At 45.9% G+C, this 14095-nt stretch overlaps 1 protein-coding gene across 6 annotated transcripts in view; it reads right to left on the bottom strand.

Moving 5' to 3' along the window:
- The window catches only part of usp54a (ubiquitin specific peptidase 54a), a 105498-nt gene that overhangs the window by 64868 nt on the left and 26535 nt on the right, over nt 1-14095 (bottom strand). For all 6 annotated transcript variants that reach the window (XM_088915546.1, XM_088915548.1, XM_088915545.1 and 3 more), the window contains exon 2: nt 270-1198. In XM_088915546.1, the coding sequence (XP_088771672.1) occupies nt 270-416 (147 nt within the window). In that variant the 5' untranslated portion in view covers nt 417-1198. The remainder of the gene's footprint in view (nt 1-269; nt 1199-14095) is intronic.

Here is a 14095-nt window from a genome sequence, read left to right as displayed (position 1 = left end):
GGTCCAATGATCTGCTGAAGTTACATATTTAGACTACTGCATTTTCATTGTACATCAATATATCTTGAACTCTAACGATAAAACAAGCAGGGTTTTCTGATAAAAAATTGGAAATAAAGCAAAAACGTGTATGTTTAACTGTGGAATTGTGTCTATGGGAACGCGGTTTTGTAACCGCGTTAGTGCTTGCTCATGAATGCGTGTGTGCATGCATGGGCGAGAGAGTGTGTGCACGAGTCGGTGAGCGACAGTGTGTGTGCGTGTCTTACCTGCAATGCACTGTTGAGGAAGCAGCTGTTCTGGCCAGGTTCGTTTATGAGCCCTTTGCTGGGAGCGATAGACGTCATGGTCCGAGGAGTAAAGATGCCCTGCAGCCCACTGCTGCCAGATGCAAAATAATTCCTCTTCCAAGACATGGTCCTCTCCTACGACCTGCCTGACCACAGGTGCCTCGAGAGTCTCTCCCTGTCTCCCTGCAGCTCAGGAAAGGACCGTCCAGCTGCGTGATGAGCTTAAGGAGGTCATCCTCGCATCAGCAAGTCCAGGAAGTAACATACACACTGTCAGTCAGTCAGAGAGTGGAAAGGAAAATGCTGGAGCAGAATGTTTGTGCTGGCATATTCCTCTAGATATTGCCATGTGTTAAGGTGGGACTGCTCCTCTCATCTGATGATACGACTGAGTTTGGATTGGCCTGAAGTAGAAAGTACGGTCATTAAACAAACCTGTAGCTTGACAGAGCACAAGAGGCGATGTCTTAACAGATGAACATCTGGAAGAAAATCTGTCTGCTCAGCGATATTAGAAATTGGGCAGAAGGTGCAAGCCAACCTTTCCTGCTTCTCAGGGGGTCGAAGAAGAAGGGCAACGCTAACAAGGCTGTTTAATGAGGATTTGCCACCCAGCACTGCTTATTAGCTGGGTCTCTGCTCCCACTCTCTGGCTCCTGGGACTCATTTACGAGTCATTAAAGAACAGCTCTTGCGTCAGACACTTGATCGTTGTACCGGCAGCTGCGCTGTCACTGGTCAAACACCCCTGGCGCTTCTCCGATCTGACCTCTGGGACCCCTGATCCGCAGGCACACGGCAGAAAGCTCTCCCGAGCTGCAGTTCTCACCCCGTGTCCTACTGGACCGTCACACGCTCTTGTGGAACCGCTAGGCCGACAAGCATCTCGCAGGTCATCTTCTCAAAGGCTGGAAAAAAAGTACAAAAACAAGTTCAACAGCTCGGACCCCCACACCGAGCAATCCCAATGACAGCTTAACCAAAAAGCACAATACACGTTGGGGTATAGGAAAAAGGAGAGGTCTGCCCTCGCAAGGCTGGAGAGGTTAGATTCCCCACAGGTGTACCAGCAGCCGGTTACCTCTCGGTGGTCCTGCTGCTGTAATTATCTAGATGAACATGGAAACGCTGCGGTTCAACATAAGAGCAGTTTGTTCAGGAGGATTGACACCACACAGCTGTTTCCTGCAGCGGCCCGTGAGACAGAGTTGTGAAAGAGGCGCTGTCAGGTGCGGAGGAACGGGCTCCCTGAAGGCAGTCAGGAACCCCACAGAGATGCGCGATGCTGAGCTGCTCGGTCCCCCACCGGGAAACGGCACACGCGCATGCCACGGCGCAGTCCCGTCAACCGCAACAACAGCATGACGCCACGCACTGTAACAGGCCGAGCTCTTCATCCGGGCACCTGCACTCGCCAGAGCGCCGGCTGCTGCACTCCGCTTCCAAGGAAACGCCACGTGCTTGACTTGCTCATTTCTAGTTCTCAGATAAGACAAGTCTGTTGCACGTGGGTTTAGCATTCTGACGAACAGCACACACTCTTATTGGGCTCAAAGAGGAAGGGTCCATCAGAGACTGCAAGTCGGTGCTTTAAGGAGCAAGAACCAAAGCCACTGCTTTCTGGAGCAGGGCTGGAGCTGTCAGGCTGGAGCTGTTCAAGAACAACAACTACTAGAAGCTAAATAGGCAAGACAGGCCAAGAGGCCTCCTCCCACTTGTAACCCTGCTGGCATCTCTGATTTACAGACAATGGAAAGTCAGGCAGTGTTTAGTAAATATGACCTCCTTTCTGAGAGCTCCCGGGTGATGTTTTAGTAGACGACAATAAAACCCCTCCTTGCACAAACTAGAAAAGCCAGAGATGCTTTTCAGGGCGTTGGTGTCACCTGACAGAGCCCTGGGCTGAGTCACACACTGGCGTGTTTACTGGGCACACAGTGAGTCACGGGCTGACCCCTCACTCATGATGCAAGCCAGTGCATGGCTCTCTCTCAGAGCCGTCTCCCTGCGGGCCCAGAGAACCACCCATTAACAGTGTGGACTACAGGATTTCCCGATTTCACTGAGGATCAGAGCTTCTGCTACAAACAAGTAACAATATAAAAATACCAGACAATAACACAGCAAGTGGTCAGGCAAAACGCTGCCATAATTTGTCAGCACACTCTCCTTAGCAGAACCCCACTGCCAGCGAGTAAAGCATATATCATTACTAGCATCTGCTTTGCAGTCGGCTTTCACACAGTGCTGTTCACTGCGTATTCACCATGACATTCTCTGGTGCAGCAGGCTCAGGCAGTGCAGGTCAGAGAAGCAGTGACATTTAGCAGCATTACTGATATCCATCTACAGTATGACAACTTGGCTTGTTATTTAATCCTCAAGAGGCATTTTTAAATATCATCACTGTGTTTCCACAGTTTTCCACAATACGTGGAAACTGACAGGTAAGCCATGATATTCCTTTTTCTTTAAGTGGCCTGCAGTGACTAAAATTTAATTCCCACACCTGTGCTCTCCTGGTCTGATCATTAAGACAGGGGGCTGCAGTGTCTCTGGCTCTTTCAGACCCTGTGCTTGTACTCAGCCAACAGTGCACAGGCCCTCCTGTCTGCAGCACGTGGACGCACACGCCGATCAGCCCCCGCAGGCAGGTGAGAAATGCCTCCAGCCCATCAGGGAAAACCCAGACTCATACATCCGGGACAGCGCCTCACCAAACGATCTGGAAGACTGTCCGGGTATGAGCGATCCTGGCAAGCACAGGCCTGCAGGCTCTGGACCTCATCTTGTCATAGGTCCTGCCTGCTGAAGGAAGGAGACAGAATGGCTGGTGCGCACAGCCTTTACAGATCCAACTGATTGATCACAGCACTGCTGCACATCCTGGCGTGACCCCTCTCCAGCACCTTCCTCATGTGTCACTAACCAGGGAGTCTTAATTAATGAGAAAAAAAGATGATTACTCCCACTCAAGGCGCTCTGGTGAGCAGGAAAACCGAACACTAGAGTAAACTGCTTGCGTTCCTACAACGAGATTTAGTGACGACGGATTGCTGCAGAGGTGACAGGCAGGACAAAGAGGGGTACCAGAGACATATTCAAAACAAAGAGAAAGAAGTACATACATGTGGATAATATGAAAGGAAAATGGAAAAGTCACAACTGCATAACTAAACAGTTATGTTTAACAACTACGGGATAAAGCTTTAGTGTAGTATAGTAGAATAGTATAAAAACATTTAAAGATACCGAAAATCTCTTTCAGCACGATGAGGTCAATCAGAAGTGGTAGGTGTATCACACTACCCAGACACTAGATCAGGCTTCCTCCCTAACTTCCTAACTGAGCATCTGGAGAAGGAGGAAACTGGTGGGGGACAGGACTCTTTTGATAGATACCGTACTTTGAAAGAGGTACAAAGTACTGAGATGGGAGAATATTTCAGTGGATTAACAATCTCCCAATCGCAACACAAAGGGAGCTTGTAGGGTACTGGAAAAAAAGCACCTGAGTGATTCTACAAATACGGAACAAAAGATCCTGTGGTCAGACAACACAAAAACTTCATCTGATGCAAATTTAACACAGTACATCACTGCAGTGGCTTAAGAATAAGAAAAGGAGACACCTTGAGTGGCCTAGTCAGACCCGGCTTTAGAACACAGGAAGGGCGAAAGAGGTAAAGGGGAACCCAACATTAAATTTCAACACATTTTTGGTTTCTGGATGGGTTGCTGCATGGTCTACGAGGGTTAGTCATCAATAGGTGGAGCATTACATTCAACATACATTTGCTGAAATGTAGTTTTGCAGATGTTGCTGGATTAACAACTTGGCCTCATTTCGAGACCCTCTTGCTCAGACAGCACTTGTCCGACGCCACAGGAGACACCCAAACCATAACGTACTGGATTAACATGCTGCACCACATTCTGTTGATCACATGGCAACACGCCTCCCCCTCAACCAGAAAAAGGGTTGGGGCATTCTGCTGTCTTCTCTTGGTATAATTGGATTGCTGAGTAGAGAACCGACTGCGATCAGCCCTACAACATGCCACACTGGGGAGATTAGCCTGATCAGATGCACAAGATTAGCCTCTCTGACTCCACAAAATCTGTCTGGAGCAAAACCCAGCCTTACAATTATTTCACAGCACAATAATTAAATAGGCTCTGGCTCAACGCTATCCACAGCAGGCCTTGATTGATGAAGAACAAAGCTTATTCTGCTGAGCACGGGGATTTCTCTCACTAGGAAGTACACTCAGCTATGTTACTCTGTAGCACTTCATCGCACAAAAGAAGTCTTCCCGAACAGAAAACCAACTGCATTCGCATCTCTGTTTTATCAGAGCACAGCCCTAGACTCAGATGTGCACAGCCAGGACTGTGAGGGCTGTTCTACTGCACAGGAGCTGGAGCAGAGCCAACACCTCTGCACACACAGTCTGTCACTATGCAAACAGCAGAGGAATGTAATCAGGGAAACACAAAAGTCCTGGTCATGCCATTCCACATGCAAGAAGACTTCAGCGCTCAAAGCAATACTTAGTGCCCACACACTGCTTCAGTGCCACAGTTTAGATCACGGGTGCATGGGGACAGGAAAATGAAAGCCCTCAAAATACTCTGTAGAGAGAGGCAATAAACAAGAGGTACACAAGTTCTCTTTGATTTTACTGCTCTTCCTGGACAAGAGCACCTCTTTTGTTTTTCCTACGCACAGACTAAGAGGCTTCCTGCAAACCAGACACTTTGGTCCAGTTTAAAGGGCTAAAAGCAGAAGCAGACTCCGATTCAGTAGATGAGGGAGTTTCACATGTGGGCACTCAAATAGCTAACAGCCTGCCACCCACTTTCCAAACAGCAGTCCAGAAATGGCCTTGGAATAATATTGCATTAATCTGGCATAACAGCAAGTACAGCTGAAATTTGAATTACCTGTAGTTGAAAATATACAGTTTAGTTGTCCAGCTGTCTATTAAGTAATATACTAAAGTAAACTCAGGCTCAAGTAAATCACAGATTTCTAAAGTACAGCTTCTAAAAAGGAGTAGAAAGTTATCAGATAACACTGAATTTTCAGAGCAGAGCAGAGCTAAGGTTCTTCTCTTCGTCTGAATTAAACTGAAAATCGAACAGTGTCCAGGCTCTGATTTCTTCCAAACAACAGCTGGTGGAGACAAACTGCTGGATAACCTTGTAATGATCATTTCAACAGAGTCTCATCTTCAGAAAGGGAGGAGGTTACTGACTTGAGAAGTCCCAATTAGTTCGAGAATGCTACCTTAAAAAAGACAGTTAAAGGCTAATTGTAACAGCCGATAATTAGCTAATCCTCCTTGGGCCTTTAGCAAAGAAATAACAGAAGCAATCTGCGTTGAACTGTGAAGTGCTGAGGATAAAACAGAATGGCTCACAACAACACCAACAGAAGGAACTGGCACCCATGTAGATGCACAGTGGTTCAGGAAGACCTTGCCATCATCTGAACCTCCCCAGATGCCAGGGACGCTTTGCTGTACCTCTGCCCTACAGAAGGAACAAGATTCTCATTGGTGTTGAGCCCATGAGCACCTGTTGGGCCCAGCTTCCAGCTCTTCTTCATGCCAGGAGCCGTATCACCCTGTAGCTCACAACTGGCAGCCCACTGAAGCTCGGCAGGTGTGGGCCTGGTCAGTACCTGGATGGAGACCTCCTGGGAAAAACTAAGGTTGCGGCTGGAAGAGGCGTTAGTGGGGCCAGCAGGGGGTGCTCACCCTGCAGTCCATGTGGGTCCTAATGCTCCAGTATAGTGACGGGGACACTATACCGTAAAAAAGGCGCCGTCCTTCGGAAGAGATGTGAAACCGAGGTCCTGACTCTGTGTGGTCATTAAAAATCCCAGGGAGTTTCTCGAAAAGAGTAGGGGTGTTACCCCAGCATCCTGGCCAAATTTCCCATTGGCTCTTACCAATCATGGCCTCCTAATCCCCATCTATGAACTGGCTTCATCACTCTGTTCTCCCCCCCACTAATAGCTGGTTTGTGTTGAGTGTACTGGTGCACTGTGGCTGCTGTCACATCATCCAGGTGGGGCTGCACATTGGTGGCAGTGGAGGGGAGTCCTCATTACCTGTAAAGCGGTTTGAGTGGAGTGTCCAGAAAAGCGCTATAGAAGTGTAAGCAATTAATTATTATTATTACTCTACATGTGACTGAAGAAAATCTAGCCTCTTAAAAATGCTGTTTGCACAAGTGCAGATCCCTTCAAACTTTCCATCCATTCACTGATCCATTTTCTAACCACTTCTTCCAATTCAGGGTCACAGGTGACGCAACCTATCCAAGCAGGCAACAGAAGCAAGGCAGAGGCCCTGGACAGGACACCAGTCCATCACATGGCACACAGCCAATTAACCTACCAGTATGCCTATGGACTGTGGGAGGAAACTCAAGAGAACTTGGGGAGAATGTACAAACTCCACACAGACAGCACCCCAGATCCGGAAATGAACCCTGGGCCCATTGCAGTGAGGAAGAAATCCTAACCGCTGCACCACCATGCCAGCCCTTTCAAGCTTTCCCTAGAGGACAAGAATAAAAGTTTGAGTCCGAGATTTCAGTGGTAGAAGCAGGCATTTCCTTTCAGCCTTCAAACGTCTAATCAGTTTCTTCAAAGAGTTCAGGCCCAGCATCACTCCGTACCTGAAAGATAACTACACAACAAACAAACGGAGGAAACCCTTAACAAGGCTTGTGTAGGTTGTGTTTCTTTGTAAAGAGCTCACCTTGTTGATGGGGGAAGACAGGTCCCCAGCTTGCAGGAGCCACTCCCTGTGACCAGCCTTGTGAGCACAAACACAAGCTTTTACAGGTCGCGAGCCGCTGAGGACAACGAGCTGGGACTCAAGGTATAGCCAGCTCCTTTCAAACAGCAATTCTAATTAAATTCAGATAAGGAAGAACAGGATTGGTTCTCAGAACTAACTGAAAAACCAGGGCGTTCATAGCAAGCTTAGTTTACCGATAACAGACTAAGTAATTCACCAAAACATTCTTAACAAAGCAAACCAAATTGGAGCAGACTGTTGTGCTTTTGGACACTTTGATAATAGTTCACGAGTCTAATGATAATAGGGCCATGTGTAAAAGCACCGAATTATAATTAATGAGAACCTCTTATTTAGATGAGAAAATGAAGTTTTTGTGTATTTAAGCTATATAGATAAATACAAACACCAAGAACAAGTAAGCCTTTCAAAAAGAAACATCAGGTTATCAATCGAGACACAGGGCCTTTAAGACTTTATCACTAATAATCACATGGAAATTGCTTACATAATGTGCCAGCCTGCCTTGCCCAGCCCGATGGAGAAACACATTGTGCCCTCCTACGCACCCCAGAGTCTCTAATCACCTCCGACTCCTTCAGCTGGCATCTCTTCCCCTGCCGGCCTGCCATGCTGGAGCATCCGAGCAGCATCCTGGCACTTGATGTCAGCCACAGGGACCCAGCTCTCTGCTCCTCAAGCAAGTCCCCTGAGAAACAGTCCAAAACTGCTTGGCACAGAATGACTGCTCACAACTCCTGCAGTCTTCTCCTGTGTTTACCACACGTCTTTGATTTGTCATGGTCTCCTATGGTAGGTATGACCACATCCACAGTGCACTGTGCATATGTGATACCTACCATACTTACTATACTGTGCTTTTACCATGGTGTACAACTTTCATAAGGATGTGGTCAAACCTTATCAAATAATAGTGGAAACTTCAAGCAAGTGATGATTAATCCCCAGGGGCAAACTGCTTACAGTATAGCTTGAACTTAAAATTAAAATCTCCTCCAGATGAGTGTCTAAAGTTGCAAAGCCCCCTGAAAATCACAGCAGGAATACTATTTACCAGCAAATTCACATTACTAATGAAGCTCGACTGCAGATCTGTCACTGTGTCCCATCTGTGATCTGACAGGCATCTCCAGTTTTATCCACTGATTTCTCTTTCTGTGCAAGCAGTTTCTCTTTTAAAAATAGTGCAGTTAAAAGAAAAGGTATTCCTGGATGGTACTGTACAACCAGGAGAACAACTAGAAAACAAAATGACTGGTGCTGATCGAAACGAAAAATACACACATTGCAACACTGGGGTCTGAACATTTCAGGTGCAGGCGGATAATGTTAATTCTAACAACAGTAAAAAAAAAAAAAAAAAAAGACCTTAAAACCAAAGCAACAATGGAGGAGGATTGTCAGAGTGAGCTTGGCCCTCCACCCCATCCAGCGGTCTTCACCTGCACCTGTGAGATCACGCCAAGGAAGAGCCTTAAGCACTAGAAACCAAGAACATTCCCATCTTCCACGTCTAAAATGAAAAGGTCACTCAGGTCTCTTTCTAGCAGCATGAAAGTCCACAAGAGTTCAAATGGCTGCTTTTTATCTGTACTTACAGAATCCCTGAAAAAGTTCAAGTCGGTGCGTCAGCATGCGTAGGCTGCAAAGGAACAAGTAAAGGTCTATTCCATGCTAAAAAAGAAAAGAAACAATGTTTCGGCTGTGGAAACACACACCAGAAGGCGGCCCCACAGCTGAAACGTGTTTCTTTTCTTCTGTTTTCAGCATGGAATAGACCTTCATTTGTTCCTTTGTATCCTTGAAAATACCCGTATCATTTAGCAGTGAAGCTGTGGCACCATCATCATTTTATACAAAAAAAATTGGATTAAAACAAGAAATGTGTATTTTTCGGCTGAAAAAAAAGGCCAACAGACCTCCGGTACTTCTGGTCTGTGTGAAGACCACATGTTCAAGGATATGGGGCTGTGAAGTTCTTTTCAAACAAACTAAAGTGCAGTCCCTATCTCTTGAAAAGATTCTATGTCCAGCCCCATTGGTGACTAGCTGGCCTGGACACTATAGAAGCTGAAAAACTACGCAAACACTTAGCGAGCTTTCAAAGGTTAGTTTGCTTGCTGCAGCTCCGCAGTGTATAGTACTATTATGATTCTGGCCACTCCTTCTCAGCCCTTGGCCACCAACCAACAAATACTGTATGTCACAAGCAAAATAATCTGGTGGTCGCCAGGGGCTTGCACACCTCTAATTCACAGCAGTCTTAACACAGAATGTAGCACTGCTCCATTTAGGGGAGCTACATGGTACAGCTCCATGCTAAGGCCTGTCAGGAGTTCCTGTTCACCATAAACAAGAGACAAGTTATAAGTTAAGAACTCCATACTGTCCTCCTCTCCACAGGGATCCCCTCCTGCTCCCCGTGTTTGTTACCTCCATCTCCCAAAGGCAAGAACAACACAGCTCAAGCTTCCCAACTGCCTCAATAACACAAATTTGTCAGGAACAGAAGGAGAGTAGGAGGAAAGTGCTCAGCTTTCCCTCAATGGTATATTTACCCTCTGTGGAAATAGGGCAGTGCGGGGGTCTTCAAAACACATGATAATTGCACAATGAAAAAAAACACTGATAACAAGGGAAAATTAACCAGAAGGCGATGCTGTAATCAAAACCAGTAAACCAAACCAGAGGGTACAAAAGTAAAAGGCACATTCTGAGCAAGTAAAAAGAAATCAAGCCAAATTAAATCGAGAACACCTTATATCTTGGGGCATTCTTTCAGCAGCCCACATACAGTAGAACTGTTGACAAATCTCCGTCTTCAGTCGGAGGTGCAAACAGAATGTGAATAGGTTTGTATGACAGAAGAGAAAGATCCCAATCAGAGCACCAGAGTATTATTTCGAAGAGCCTGGTGCTCTAGTCCGGGACAGACGATCAGCAGGACATCAGCACAGGGGAGTCAGAACCGCCGAGGATGCAACAACAGATGGTTTCCGAGTCGCTTCCCAACTGAGGCAGCCTTTTCCTCACCAGATCGACAGCTGTGGAAAAGCACCACATCACATGGCTCAACCCAGACTAGTGTTTCGCTGTGAACCACGAAACAGGTGTAAGTATGTTTCAACACGGCCCATGACCGGGAGCAAACGAGCTGGTGTGGCCACAGTGCCTCCTATACGAGCCGCTTCTCCGAGCAGCTTGGCTTGAACAATGAGACCCGCTCCTGGGAATTTTATTTTTGCCACTCTTGGAAAACACAGAGCTTCCGCACACGAACTCAGGCTGCTCCCCGCAGCGGGCGGCACAAGGACCGCGGGCACTGAACCCCTGCGTGGCTCCCCCGCTCCAGCAGAAACCTGAAGTGACATGGGATCGTGGCGGGAAGGGGGGGGGGGGGGGCTTTCAGTAAATTTCCGCTAAACGAGAGAAAGGGCCACCGCACTCGGTGCCGCCTGACAGTTGCCGTGGAAACAGGGAAAAGCTTAAGCACATGATTCAGGGGAGAGGCCTGCTAGCCCAACACACACACAGTCCATCTCCCCGGCCCACTCACCCCCTCCGGCCGGCCCCCCACCCCCTGCTGCAACAACATGCCATCATAAAGACAACAGACGCAGAAGAAAACTCGGCCTCGATGCACCAGTGACTGGAAGAGATCGCAGGAGCGGAGAGGGCCAAGGCCGGCGCCCAGAGTAAGAGGTTAATGAGGCTGCAGGTCGAGCTCTGTGAGGGATCTTCTGACACACTACCAACGAGATGATCAAAACAGCTGCACTGGTGCCAAAACCAGCTTGCAGTTCTCACCACCCATGTGCCTGAGTTACCTGAACATTAATCCGAGAGCTGTGCTTGTTCCCTAAACATGTTTCTTAATTTTTAACATAAACCTAAACAAAAAAAGAACTCGCACAAAAAAAATAGCTTTCTCTAAATGAGCTGTGAAGCCTAGGCTGTGGCATTTTTTCCACTAGCACAGAGGTCAGCAACCTTTCGAACAAGGGTATTTTTCACTGTTTTTGACCAAAATATTCAGAGAGCCACATCACGTGCAAAGAGGTATGATCACAGCCAAGGTCTCTCTTGTAACGATTCACAATCTATCAGTATGTTCTTAAGAGTGTTCAAGAGATTCTAGAAGATGAGGAGTTTGGATTGTGGTCCAGCCTTTGAACTAGGATTAGGATTTGTATTACTAACATTAAGTTAACCTTCAACAGAAGCCAGTTAATAGAACATTAGTGCTATTTATGTAATATTTTAGAATCTTTTCATTTAGAAAATGTTTAGAATTGTCATTTGCTAGTTTAGTTTAATATAATAAAAAACGATTGTTCAATATTTAAATATGTTTTGCATATGTAAGTATTAATATATGTGAAATAACATTTTAGTGAAAGGTCTTCTGATAAGCCTCTATTTTAGAAAGAAGTCCAAACCTGCCTGCAGACTCCAGGGGTTTACTCTGCAGCAGTAGTGCTCGGCTCCAGAATGCTCCTCAGTGCTTGTTGTTCTGTATAAGGGCCAGACTGTAAGTAAAAATAACTCTTCTTGTGTAACACAAAAAGAGTGATCACACGGGCACTGTACCAGGTGAATATCCAAAATTCCTATTCACAACAAACTATAGTTCTGATAAGCTTTATAAGCTACTGCTTCATGAACCCCAAAGTTCAAGAGTACAAATATTTAACAGCACCTATCAAAGAATGATTCTTTGGTTTTGGGAAGGACTGCAGGTTTGAAAGTGATCAACACGTTCATCCCAGTGTTTGCCGGAATGGAAATGCCAACATTATTAGACAGAACTTTTCCTGTTGCTGTTAAAGTGAACTTCAGGAGGGCTAATACTGTAAAGTACCTGCAGACAACAGTACCTCTCGTACCTTTTTAACAAATATCCTTTCTCATGAGAAGCTTTGTTGTACTGCTTGAGCTAGTGTGCATACACCATGAATAACATGTTGGCACGAAGAATTACGTCACTATTCGTGGAAGAATTATGATGATTCCTATAGTCATCAACACAAATGTGTACGTGCAGATTTACATCGTTACTCCTGGAAGCTGATGTCCTACCACATTTTACAATCCGTAATCACACTTTTATTATAAGCACAAACATTTCTGCATCAATTAAGAAGCACTTCTAAGTTTGTACTCACAACTTGCACAGCCTAGCGCAGAATTAAGTGCATGTGTCCTTCGTTTCAATCCGCAAGAACATTCTGTGCTCGCAACACTGCAACGTTATCTTACTTATTACTGCCATTGATTGCTGCATCCTGGCACTGCTGTCAAGTGTCCTACATTTCTAAGAAGTCCTTTGAGCGCTCTGCTGGATGTTTACTTTGCTTTACATAGAGAGAAGCCACACTACTTACTTCCTGCAAACCAGCCAGTGCAGAATTACAAACAGCTTCATCTTGAGACAGATGTACTAGATTGTGCATGTAGGGGTATTTATCCTGCTAAATAGGTAAATACAATCACACAGCCATTCAATTACACGGATCAGAGAACAGCACCATTATTTGCCAAAACGAAAGCTCTAGAAGGTCATCTTAGGCCCTGGAATTAAGCCATCTTCATATACAGGGGACTCGAGGACTTGAGTGCCAAACTGATCAACAAGGATGATCCACATTACAGAATCATGCTAATTGTCTGCTTGTACATATTGCCTCATCACATTTGCCATAAAAGCTGTCTGAAAGTTGAGCGATTACAGTGTTAACATTGGAAACTGCTGCAATAGACAAAACCAGAATTTTTCACATATAATTCTCGTCTTTTCCAGCAGGAGTGGGAATATCAGACTAAAGCTTTAAAAAAAAGCCTTGGGGAAATATTCTTGTGTACAATATAAACGATAATATCCAGACAGCAAGAACATGGCTTTTTACATTACTCTAGTTTTGCTCTGTTTAGAAAAGTAGCTCAGGCCCCAGCAGAGTTCACAGCCTCATCCTGATCCAGAGACCACCAAGATTGCCTGAGTCTAGGGGGCCAGAAGCATTACACCTGGGCTTCCTGCAGTATGGCAGGTCAGCGCAGAGGCTGATCGAACCCTTGGACCAATCCATCTCTGACCCAAAACCACATCTGCACATAACAGTAGGGCTGAAAGAAGAAATAAGGAAAGAGTGCAAGTCATTCGCTTTGAAGCTCTCCTGCGTGGCAAAGCTTGTTAACATGGTCTTTCGCAGATATAGATGAACTGAGCAGTCACGTGGGAGATGGGGCTCATGTGATCCAAAGTGGCAGAAGCCTCAGGGTCCATTCACACCGCAGCAAGTCCACCAGGACCTTTGAACTAATTGCATATTCTCTCCCCAGCTCCCATACTGGCCCAGGGGCCCCCGCGGAGACACTCCTGGGCACCCCGCTGACGGACCCCCCAGGTCCAGGACTTTCACTAATCAGTTCTCCTCACTCAAAAACTGATCTTCTACCCTGCATTTCAATAATAACCAATTTCAAGATTCTTTAATGTCAATTAATGCTTTAAATGCAAAGAATAGATTTTGCATAGGGCAAATATTAATTGCTACTTCAAGGTGTCACGGCTGCCAACTTCAAAGTAACAAAATGTGAAAACTGTGCAAGGGACTGAATACTTTTGCAAAGCACTGCACACATATAAAATGCAATGGTACTGATCCAAAGTGGTTGAAAATGGCTATCTCAGGTCAATCAAAACCTGAAGAACAATTCTCATTCAGAGGCCCTCTAGGGAACATGATATAGACTTCACTAGTGTACAATGAGCATTCTCTGCACTACAAACCTCAGGCCAGGCCTCCAGGAGGTAATGCAGTATTTACACTAATGGTATAGAGAAACTTTGTCTTGAAAACTGCAGGTTAAGCCTTCATGCTTACATTATGGGGCAACAAAACCTTAATAAGGAATAATCTTGCTGTCCTTCTTTGCTTGAAGTCTAATTCCAGAGCAGGTTCATCG

The sequence above is a fragment of the Atractosteus spatula genome, chromosome 5 (assembly GCF_055471065.1).
Source record: "Atractosteus spatula isolate fAtrSpa1 chromosome 5, fAtrSpa1.hap1, whole genome shotgun sequence".
Lineage (NCBI taxonomy): Eukaryota > Metazoa > Chordata > Actinopteri > Semionotiformes > Lepisosteidae > Atractosteus > Atractosteus spatula.
The sequence above is the reverse complement of the archived record's forward strand: the minus strand, read 5'-3'. Positions and strand labels throughout refer to the sequence as shown.